The sequence below is a fragment of the Euprymna scolopes genome, chromosome 21 (assembly GCF_053919585.1).
Source record: "Euprymna scolopes isolate OS-2025 chromosome 21, ASM5391958v1, whole genome shotgun sequence".
Classification (NCBI taxonomy): Eukaryota; Metazoa; Mollusca; class Cephalopoda; order Sepiida; family Sepiolidae; genus Euprymna; species Euprymna scolopes.
The window spans coordinates 12,011,919-12,024,621 of record NC_136502.1 but is presented as its reverse complement, the minus strand read 5'-3'; the positions used below and the strand labels follow the sequence as shown (position 1 = coordinate 12,024,621).

General features: G+C 33.9%; 1 protein-coding gene across 3 annotated transcripts in view; it reads left to right on the top strand.

Annotated features, from left to right (window-relative positions):
• Window positions 1-12,703, top strand: part of LOC145241990 (protocadherin beta-13-like) — a 261,801-nt gene that overhangs the window by 231,360 nt on the left and 17,738 nt on the right. For all 3 annotated transcript variants that reach the window (XM_080104870.1, XM_080104869.1, XM_080104871.1), the window contains exon 5: window positions 1,834-1,987. In XM_080104870.1, the coding sequence (XP_079960996.1) occupies window positions 1,834-1,987 (154 nt within the window). The remainder of the gene's footprint in view (window positions 1-1,833; window positions 1,988-12,703) is intronic.

Sequence of the window (12,703 nt, the reverse complement as noted above, 5' to 3'; positions counted from 1 at the left end):
AAGATTCAAATCAAGATACGATGAAACTACACCTTACGTTTAGAATGCATATTCTAACTTGATAAAAGTGAGAATATGCAGGAAAGACACGAATGGGAATTGAGATTATGTACAGATAACGTTGAGTTGAGTTACTCGAAGATCCTAGCGACTACTCACGCCCAAACCTAAGAGGCATTCCTTCTGCCTGCAAAGGGAACGCCTTCTCAACCGAACGTGAACAGTCTCCAAGATCTTTAACTGAAATAATGAGTGAGCACGACTCAAGATTGTAAAAGAATTCGTGCTAAAGTTCGCTGCACAAGACGGGTATTTTTATAAAAAATTCATTACAGGATTTCTACTCTAGAAAATGTCTAGAATTTATATCTTTAGATTAATGCGTTTTAAGAAGACATTAAATTTCAGCGAATCTTGTTTACGTGGTGCGCCATGACCATGAAACAAGTTTAATGTTAACCAGAAATATTTGAATTTCAAAATGAGAGGTTATGCTCATACGATGCCCTGAAACACCCTTTAAAATACTCCCAAAATAAACGAAATTTGGGGAATATTTACTAATGTCTCAAATACACATTGTAAACATTTTACAAAAATCAATGTAACTGAATTTTTATGAAGACTTCCATTTTGTTAAGAAAGAAAGAGGAAAGAAATTCAACTCGTTCTTCATGTTTAAATAAAAGACCTTCATTCCTTGTTTTACGGTAACGCGTGATTTCTCGTTTCAGCTGTGACGTCACCCACGTCTCTCTAATATGATCCTCGGTCTCTCAGGTTTTTTTTTTCAAATACCGCTCCCTCAAATCTCTTATAAATACTGCTCTTTCAAATCTCTTTTAAATACCACTCTCTCGAATCTTTTTTGAATACCATTCCCTCGAATCACTTTTAAATACCGCTTTTTCGAATCTCTTTCAAATACCACCCTATCAAATGTCTTTTCAATACGGCCCTTTAAAATCTTTTTTAAATACTGCTCTCTCGAATATCTTTTGAATACCACTCTCTTGACTGTCTCTTTAATACCGCTCTTTCGAATCACTTTTTAATACCACTCTTTCGAATCCCTTTAAAATACCGCAATTTTGAATCTCTTACAAATACAGCTCCTCAGTTAGCAAAGAAAAGGCCATTTTGAATCTTTTGAATACCGCTCTGTCGAATTCTTTAAAATACCGAGCTTTGGAATCTCTTTTTGAATACCATTCTTTCGAATGTCTGTTGAATGCTGCTTTTCTGAATCTGTTTTGAATACCGCTATTTCGAATTTCTTTTAAATGCTGCTCTTCTGAATCTGTTTTGAATACCGCTATTTCGAATTTCTTTTAAATACTGTACTCTCGAATCTCTTTCGAATACCACTCTCTCAAATCTTTTTTTTTGAATACCACTCACTTCACCGACGTGATTCCCGGTCTGTGCACACGTTCTTTTTATAATATTTTCCTTTATTTTTGCCGTGACGTCCTCTTGCACCGTTCTACGTCATTTGCATACAGCTATGATACGCGCGTCCGTGCTCTGTTACATATTCATAAAACAAAATGAAATTAAATATAGCCACATTGCAATCCCTTACGCCTACAGCCGTTTTCCAAAATTGATAATGATCGGTTAATCAGTTCAGGTATATATCCTATAGATACAAATATATAAACATATACACATGCCCGACTTTATATATATATATTGTTAGTATGAAATAGAATTTGAAACTTTTCGTTTCATTCTGAGTTGAAGAGCTTCATTGAAACATGATTCTATTTTTTCTACCATTTTTTTCTGTTTTTTGTTTTTTTTGTCTTTGTTTTTCTTCTATATTTGTAGGAAATAGGGGCAGCGTCTTGTGGTAAACAAACGGGGAAAAAGGCCACACTTGTGGTACCGGAATGCCACAGACAGATGTCGATATTATCTTCCCGAACAGACAGTATTGAAGGCTGGAACCAAGGTGATATGGCACACAATGGCGATATCCTAGGTATGCACAGAACATTCTTTGCCATTCCTTATTTTTATGCGACAGATTTCCACATATCTTCGTGATCTCCCCCCCCACACACATATTCATAAGGAATCTATAAGCAAAAACAAAAAACGAATGAATGCCAACGTTAAAGACAGTTATTCAAATTCTTTCTATACATCATTAAAAGAATGAAGTTAAATATTAGATACTAGTAGAATACCACTTCCAATGGGTAAAGTTGAATAGAATTCTTTTGCGCCACTTTTATACCCCTTTAAAAAGATTCAAATCAATATATAATGCAACAAAACCTTATGTCTATAATTCTTATTCTAATTTGGATCAAAACTCATTTTGATTCTAGAAAATGTTCACATTTTAAGGCTTAATCTTAAAGATCCTTAAGAAGAAATTGAAATTCACAGAATCTTGTTAGGGTGTCTAATAACTATAGATCAAATTTAATGCAAATCTGAAATATTTGGTAAGTTATGCTCATATTGAAACACTCCAAATAAACTAAAATTTGAGGAAAATTTATTAATTGATATCTAATACCTATTGTCATAATTATCACAAACGTCAGTGGCATATGAATTTTTACAAACAACTTCAACACCGTCTGTGCCAACTTTTACATATAACTAAATTAAACTAAATATAGCCCACATTACTTACATTTAAGCCTAGCAGCTGTGTTCCAAAATTCATAACTATTAGTTAATTAATTTAGGAGTTAATCTTGTACATACAAATATACAAACACATATTTTTATGGAAATCGCTCCAGACAAGGCATGAAGCTACTTGATGTAAGGAGTTTAACAACAAAAACAAAAAAAAACTTAAAGATCAAAAACTTGCTAATGATAAGTGTTAGATAGAATATATTCTGATCCAGAAAACAGCAGTTCTTCCCTCTTTGTCAGAGACATTGTTCATGGAATGTGAGAACTAAAGGATAAAAAAGGAAAGTGAGAGTATATGCATATACATAACTTTGTATAAATAGAGATGGAAATCAGAGTAAACCTAATGCTGACTTTATGAATAATTAGCGGGTGAATAACCTAAGAAACTCCTGCTTCCAACCCTGAACTCCATATTACTATTTTCATTTTGCAATTTCTGTAAGCATCAATTTTCAAGTTAAAAATATAATAAAACTTCTTTTACCAACCCGGCAATACTCAAGAGACGTATTTCTTTCTTTACATTGTTTGGCTGAAGTCAAGATTTTTTTTAGATCTCCAATTAAAACTGGCATTGCCAGCTGTTATTTACTCCCTTCCTACCGTAAGAAGACGTGACACAAGGACGGAAGATGAAGGAGAATCAAACCAGCGTCCCCAAAGGTGGAGAACTCTGGCCTATTAAAAATTGTGTGAGCAGCTTTATCTGCATTCCTCAGTTGGGATACCTCAAGCAGTAAACAATAAACTTACTCCACCAGAAACCTTGGTTTGAACGTCTTCTACAGTGTTTTTTTCACGGCTTCTCGTCTGACTGTTTCGACTGATTTTCAACTTATGTTCAAGTATTTGTTTTCCTCGAAATTACATATGGATACGTTCACATCATCGTTTCAGTCCAGCTCGAGCAAAACATTGTTCATCGGTAATTCAGCTACCAACTCACGTCCGTGTATATATTGAATTCTTTGTGATTACATCACTTGGACGGCCACAAAGAATCCTATCAGCCGATATCTGTATCACATATCTAGTTATTATTGTTAACGCACATTCCTTTTTCTGAAAACATATTTGTTTGTATTTATCTAAAATTCCTTCTTGTTATTGTTTATAGAATCTAGTCAAGTTAAATTCCTAAAACGTCATTTAACCATATTTGTCCTTGAATTTCATTTTTCTCTTTAAAACAAATCTAATTCAATCTACAAGAAAATAATAATAATAATAATAATAATAATAATAATAATAATAATAATAATATTCTTGCTAAGATAATTTGGCAATACTCCGGGTGTGCTAATATGTAACAAAAGTCCATGACTCTTACTCTAAATCATGTAATATGTCGTTATTAAATACTAAAAACGAAAATGAATAAATCCTAAAATCATTTGTAAATCAAACGTTTATTTATTAAAAATGTTTATTGCTTACCAACCCTTCGAGGATAAAAGTTTATGCGATGAAATGATTGCCACGAGTAAGTTAAAATATTTGTCGCAGACAGTTCTGTGTCTTAATGGAAACGCATTATCCAAAAACAAAGCTTCTTTCATAGAAATGCCCGCCTGTGGAACACTGTTCCATTGGCCTGCTTCCCAGCTGATTACAATGTGGTAGCCTTCAAGTCCAATGTAAACAAGTTCTTATTGAACTGTCCCTTTAAATAATCCAAATTCTATCCACTGTACACCATTAGCAATTACTACACTACCATCTTACATTCATTAACCCTTATCCCCGAGTTGCTTTCGGGCCTTGATAAGTGGTGATTCCCTTTTAAAAAATAACAAAAAAGTTCTAGATAGTAATCTCACAGAAGAGAAGTTGTAAGTCTATCTTTGTTCTGTCTATTTTCATGACAGGTGCTCGACTGAGCTTCAATCTAGGATCTCCCCTTGTAAAACATTTGCAACAAACACTCGTCTACCTACAACCATTATCAACAGTTTACCTTATTCTCTATCTATATATATAAAAATGTAATTCTTGGTTCGTTATAAGCGAATAAAACCATATTTCTAGGTTACCAATTTATTTGAAATTTTCAGACAACCCATCTTTAGAGTCGAGGGATGTTTTTATGTTATTAAAATAAATTTACCTCGCGAATTATTAAAGTATTAAATAAAATAAATATATTTTCGTAACCGTTAGTGTGCGAACCTGTTTTGTTGATAAAATTGAACTTCCGGTTGGATTCATTTGACAGCCACGAATTGACGAAATGAAGTAGATTTCATTTTCTGTTTACTCGATAAGTAAAAAAGCAAAAAAAAAACAATTCATTTGTTTATCTTCCAAATTTTTTTAATTTAAACATTTTTTCTTTATTATATAAGGCAAAAAAAAAAAGTTTGTCGCTTGCTTTTTGAGTTTTTAAAAAATTTTTTTTTTTGTTTTTCGATATAAGATTGGTTGGTAAAAGTACAGTTTTTTTTTACGGATTGGTAACTTGCTTAAATAATATTTGGTGCTAATGCAAAGAGTGGTCCGCACTATTTTTTAAATCGTATTTCCAGGTTTAATTAAAGTTTTATTATATGTTTTTTTATTCAATTGTAAGGTTAAAATACAGATTAGGTACAAAACACCCTCCCCTCCCCATGTTAAGAATGGCTTTTTAAATAATAACGTTATTATTTCAACACGGATCACCCTCTGCATGAGTACTGTACTTTCACCTAACAATTTAATAAACAAAACATGGTACTTATGCAGAGAAAGTACCATAATAATAGAATAATAACGTTATTTAGAAAGACATTCTTAACATGGGGAGGACGTTTTGTTACTATTCTATACTTTCACCTAACAATTTAATAAACAAAAGATGGTACTTATGCAGAGATGGTACCGTGCTGAAATAACGCTATTAAGAAAACCATTCTTAACATGGGAAAGGAAGAGTGTTCTGTAACTATTTTATATTTTCACCTAACAATTTAATAAACAAAAGATAGTACTTATGCAGAGAAGGTACCGTGCTGAAATAATACCGTTATTTAGAAAGCTATTCTTAACATGGGGAGGGAGTTTTGCATCTATTCTATACTTTCACCTAACAATTTAATAAACAAAAATAGATAGTACGTATGCATAGAAAATACCGTGCTGACATAATGTTATTTAGAAAGACATTCTTAACATGGGGATGGTATTTTGTAACAATTCTGTCCTTACACCTAATAATTTAAAAACAAAACATGGTACTTATGCAGAGAAGCTACCCCGCTGAAATAATGGCGTGATTATTTAGAAAGCCATTCTTAACATGGGGATAGAGGTGTTTTGTAACTATTCTGGACTTTCACCTAACAATTTAATAAACAAAAGTTAAACTTAAAGCAGACAAGGAACAGTACTGAATCATCAACATTATTTAGAAAGCCATTCTTAACATGGGGAGGGAGGATGTTTTTTAACTATTCTGTACTTTCGGTGCTAATGCAGAGAGTGATCTGCGCTATTTTTTAAATCGCATTTCCACATTTAATTAAAGTTTTATGATATGTTTTTTATTCAATTGTAAGGTTAAAGTACAGATTAGGTACAAACCCCCTCTCCGCACCATGTTTAGAATGGCTTTTTAAATAATAACATTATTATTTCAGCACGGATCACTCTCTGCATGAATACCGATTAAAGTTTTGTTCTTTGCTTTTTTTACTGTATTTTTTTGTTTTTTTTTCAAGAAAACCTTTTTTAACAAAGATTGAAAGTGCACGTTTTTTTCTTTTTTTTTTTTTTTTTACAGAAGTTGTTTTTATATAAGAAAATATGAATGCTTTTAAAGAAATTGGGTACTCGTGCACTTATTGATCCGTGCTAAAATAATAACGTTATTATTTAAAAAGCCATTCTTAACATTGGGAGAAGAGGGTGTTTTGTACCTATTCTGTACTTTAACCTTACAATTGAATGAAAAAAAACGGTAAATTTTTAGATTAGGTCCACCTTCACAATTTTCTTTTAAATGACGATTTTTGTAGTTTTCGAATATGCTGATTACGGAAATCGCATTGAAATTTTGCAGAATAAGTAGTTTTCGAGATATTAAAAATTTGTATAATGCATTGTAATCTCTTGCAGCCGTCTTTTTTACACGCTTGCGCGCATCATAAACAAATCTAAACGTGTAACAAAGATGGCCGCCAAAGAATACAATGTATAAAACAACTATATATCTCGATAACTACTTATTTCTGCAAAATTTCAATGCGATTTCTGTATTCAGCATAGTCGGAAACCTTTAAAAGTCATCATTTAAAAGAAAATTGTGGAGGTGGACCTTATCTAAAAAAAAATACCAAATAAACATAAACCTTTAATTAAGCTTGGAAATACGATTTAAAAAAATAGCGCGGATCATTAAGTGCATTAGCACCCATTAATCGACTCACGTGACCTTATTGCCAAATAAGGTCCGGCTACAATGTTGAACGCGCCGTTCACATTGTTTTTTTGTTTTTTTTTCAAGTTAAATTCAACTTTCACAATATCTTTTTATTTTTTTATAATTTCACAATATCTTTTCATATTTTTATAATTTCACAATATCTTTTTTTAATAATAAATTGTTAGTTAAAAAAGCACAGAATAGTTAAAAAAAAAACACCATTCCCTCTCTATGGTAAGAATGGCTGAAAAAAATATTAGGTACTCATGTAGAGAGTGATCCGTGCTGAAATAATAATGTTATTATTTAAAAAGCCATTCTTAACATGGGGAGGGGAGGGTGTTTTGTATCTATTCTGTACTTTAACCTTACAATTGAATAAAAAAACATATCATAAAACTTTAATTAAACTTGGAAATTTGAAAAATGCAAACGGTGATGGACACTGTTGATGATGTTAAGTTTGAGAAAATGATTTAAAACTAAAAAACTATACAAAATACTATCAGAAACCCACCGAATATGTCAGCCTATGTCACAATAACATATAATCAGTAGGTGTCTGACATTGTTTTGTATAGTTTTTAATTGATTTTCCCAAACTTAACGTATTCAACAGAGTCCGCGACCATTCGCCTTTTTCAAATACATAGATAAACATTGTGTTTTTTAAGCCAATTAAACATTTTACATTAAATAAAAACACTAAAAAATTATCCAGTTAGATAGAAACGTAATTTACCTTACCTTTGCTTTCATTTATTCGTTTTTGAACAACTTTTTCGAATCTGTGTATAGTAACACCCCCCCTTACCCAAATATTAATTAAAAACTCACATTTTTGAATACAATAAAAAAGAAAACTATTTAGCGTTTCAATGGTTTAGCAACTTTCGGCTTAATCCACTGAATGTTGGTCGAGCCCAAGCCATGATTGATGGTAACTCCCGAGGATCCGGATCCAATTCTGCAAGAGTACCATATTTTTTTTCATTTTCGCCTTTTTTTTTACTTTTTGGAGTAGATTGCTGTACTAAGAATATAAGAAACATGCATTTTCTCTTTTTATTAGAATTTTCCATTACACAAAATTAAGCCACAGCAACGCGTGGCAGGGTACAGCTAGTCTATACCTAAAATTAAATATAAATTCCATGAGTAAAGTTTTTTTTTTCTTAGAACTGCCCGTTTGTGGAACATTGTATCGTGAGACTGCTTCCCAGCTGACAATGATATGATCGTTTTGCAACCAACAGGCTTTGGAGATGAGGTAATTCCCTATGCTGATGATGTATTTACTACAGAAAAATAGGTCTAAATAGAGTTAAATTTGCAATTATTATTTTTTTTAAATATGATTTTGAAAAACATGTTTTAATTATATCATATTGCATTTTTTTTAATCCAATCAAATTTGTATGAAAAAAAGTGCACGCCTGTGGAACTCTGTTCCGTCCGCCTGTTTCCCACCTGACTACAACTTGGATGTCTTCAAGTCCAACATAAACAAATTCCTGATGAACCGCTCCCTTAAGTTGACACTTTATCAAATCTCAACATTGACGTACTGTACACGCAATAGCCCTTATCCTCGAGTGGCTTCCGGGCCTTAATAAGTGGTGATCACCTTGTAAAAAAAAAAAAAAAAAGGAATGAAACATAAAAAAACGTTTGTTGAGGATTTTTTTCGTTTCGTTGTTTATGTAAAGCAACTGACTTCGGTTATCTTCAACTTACGTCCACCAATATTGACAAACAGTTTCTTTTTCTGACTAAAAGTAAGAAAATAAAAACAAATTAAAACGCGTTCCTGAATTTTTTAAATCAGGATTGATTATTCGTATTATTTGGATTCTTCAAACTACTGTTATCATCTTTTAGTGTCATTTTCACAACGTTTTGGTTGAAGTAACCGCCGAACTTCTTTAGGTGTATCTTGTTGAACTCGGGAATCTTTCTGTTGAACTCGAGAATCTTTCTGTTGAACTCGAGAATCTGCACGGAATTTCGAATGAGACTCTGTTTTTACTTCATGGGGGTAGCATGCTCTTGTTCCATCAGGCATGGCTAGATAGAGGTCCTAAGTAATTCACAATTGTATTTTTCAGTCGGCCACACTGAGGATTGAACCTTCAACCTTCAAGAGAATATTACAGTGGTTAAAGTACTTGGAAAAATTCAATTGTAAAATGATAGGAAGACCTTGTTAAGAAGCTGTTTGTGGAACTTTCACCTGACACTTTGACACTGAGGAAGAAAGGAAAGTTTTTTTTACATTGTGACAATAAGACACAAGTTCTGTAAACGTTTATAAATTTTGACGTTTTCGGCTTCTTCAATCTGCCAAGACTAAAAGTAAATCTGACACTGGCTCTGTCGCTAACGTTTCTCCATTTGTTATAAAAGTTCACCTCGGTATTATTTTGACAGTTGTTGTGACAACTCTATGCTTCTTCTGTCATGTTCAGGTATGGTCGGCTCACTCATAGGGGGTACAATCTCCCAGGCATTACCTTTTCTTTTTGAGGAGGTGTTAGTTTATTACCACTTGTCTGAGCACTCCTATCGATGAATAACTGCCAATGTTCATGACAATTTGCGTAAAGCTAGAATGTGCCTTGGGGACTCTGGTTCCCTCTTCCCTCACACACGCACATCTTTCTCAACGAATATCAACAACATATTACTTCAGTCGAAGTTCTCAAAAATCAAGGGGAATAACACTTGATATGAAGGGGGATATGAAATACGTAGATATACGAATATTCCATTAAAGTTCTTTTTTATCTTTCAAACACGGAGTCAGTAAGGAGTTGAGAACATAATTTTCATCTCCCCCACCCAACCATTTAAATATGTTATAGTATACCTTTCTTGTGGTCCTTTGGCCTTACTGGATTCCAGGACAAGAATTCATCTAGTCTAGTGGAATATCCAACTTTTTGCTATTACTTGAAGTAACATCATTTAGAGAAGATGCAGGATTCTTTGTAACAGCCAGTGTGGATTAGTCATAATGAGGAGATCTTATTTGGGTCGCAAATACTATTTGATTTTGAATATTTAGTCAGGGTTTACTTGCAGGGAAAAGTATTCTCATACCAGGTTGTTTAGACAAAGCCCTGTACAGAGAGACCTTAGACCCGCGAGGATAGTGTCTAGTAGACATTAAAGTATACAAAATTTTGTATTCTTATGTGTATGAGTAAAAGAGTTATCTACTCCTGTATTGAAATAGTAGCTGAGAGTTATCTGCTCTTGGTACAGAAAGTGCCAGGGAGTTAGCTGCTTAGCACTATATAAGAACAGATGGAAGAAGCCGTCCCCGAGCAGAACCTTACAGCTGGATGTCAGGTGGCTCATACTCTCTAATTGTGTGTGGCAGAACCTGCACCTTTGAGTGGAGCTCAGTAATGATCGGTCTTCCATACTTTACACTGTGAAAATATTTTTCAAACTCTTTAAGTTGAATTCAACGTTTGAAGAAGCGTACTATGAGAGAAACTTTTACGCTAGGTACAATAAATTTGCAAAGCAGTTCACAAATAAAAACAAAGAACTTGCCAGAATACATGGAGTGGGTTGGCATTACCTTCCCAGCGCAGTGGCATCGGAATCGCCTGTTTGCCCCTATCCATTGTCCTTGGATTATCTGCATAGCTGCAGTCGAATGTTACTCTTAATATCATAGGACCCATTGACCTGGTAGAGATTTATCCTCCTCCATGGCCATCCAACATCCTGCTTCTGACGTCATCAGAGTTACCTTCTCCATGCATGTCTTAACTAAGACTAGAGGTGCATCTCTCCCAGTGAATTAATGCGCCTTCAGATAACAACCTAGAAATTTCTTATGAATCAGCGCGGTACATACAAGGCCTAGCATTCCCAAATGGTCACCCATCTGGTACTGGCCAGACTCATCGTTGCTTAAAAAGCATACTATGAAAGAAACTTTTTGGTACCCGGCAGAGAATATGTATGCTAAGCAGGAAAAATTTTAAAAACACAGTTCAAATAAAAACATAGTAACTGGCATTAACCAGCTTGCCATCCCCATAGTAACATACGGTCTTGACATCAACAGATGAGACTCTAAAACAAACAAACAAATGTTGACATTGTACAGAGTAATTTAGTAGAGAAAGCAGTGTTTACTAAATTTAATGTAACTGTTTAAACAACCTATACCTCATTTGATTCGCCTTTTATTCCTCTATAATTTTATCCGTTCATATTTGACTTTTAATTGAAATATTTTAGTGTTCACGTCAATTTTAAAAAAATAACTTCAAATTGAGGAGGCAAAAAGAAAGTCCGCAACAACAATTCGCTTAAAACCAGCTTGAATTACCGCCAGTAAATCAGTTTAAAATATCCACCAACAGGCAACAAAGCATCTCTAATCGTAATTGTTGTTGTTCCAGGTTATACAACATAACATTTAGTCCATATGCCACGACTTTCTCTTAGTGATCGCCAGGAGCTTATTAATCTTACCTTTCTGGTTTATCCAATCGAGAAATCGGCCGCAGATTGAAATGTGATGAGAAAACGGTCCAAAAGACTCTGCAAAAGCACCAAAACACCGGTAGTGTTCTTGACACCCCTAAATCTGGTCGTCCTAGAGTTACTTCTAACAGGGAAGACAATGCTATCAAGATCCACAGCCTAAGAAACAGATTTGAAATGGCTCCGCAAATCCAACAATAGAGCAATCTTGTTAAAAAGTGCACTCTTTCTACTGTCAAAAACAGATTAAATAAATTTAATTTGCGAGGATATGTTGTAAGACACAAGCCAATGATTTCTGTAAAGAACAGAAAGCGGCGTCTGGACCGTCAGATGCAATGAAGATTGTGACTCCTCATATTGATCGAAAGTGTTTTTAGCGACGAAAGCAAGTTCAATAGGCTAGGCAGTGATGGTAGGCAGTACATCTGTCCGAGGAAAGACGAAGAATTTAATCCTAGGTGCTCAGTTTCAATGCTGCAAGGTGGTGGAGGCTCAGTTTTGGTGTGGGGCATTATTAGTACCAATGGTTCAGGGCCTATAGTTCGCTTGCAAGGTCGAATTAATTTGGCCAAGTACATTAATATGTTGACTGAGCATTTTCTACCCTACTTTGGTCGGAATTTGGATAATAATCCCATTTTCATGCAGGATAATGCTCCCATTCATACAACTGGCAATGTCAAGAGGTTCCTGGAAGAGCATGATATTCCATGTTTGGATTGGCCTGCACAATCTCGAGACCTCAATTCTATCGAAAACATATGGAATTACATCAAGCAACAACTACACAATGATAAAATTTCAAATTTGAAAGAACTTTAGACAAAAATTAAAGAAAAGTGGGATGCACTTTGCTCGGGGTATTGCTGCAGTCTAATTCAAGGAATTCCCAAATGATTGCAGGCTGTCAAATTACAGAAGGGCTATGCTACTAAATATTAACTAGTTCATTCTGTTCCTGATGTATTTGTGTTGCATTAATGTTCTAAAGTTACATTTAAATAACAATTGTGCGGACTTTCTTTTTGCCTCCTCAATTTGAAGTAATTTTTTTAATTGATGTGGACACTAGAATATTTCAATTAAAAGTCAAATATGAACAGGTAAAATTACGGAAGA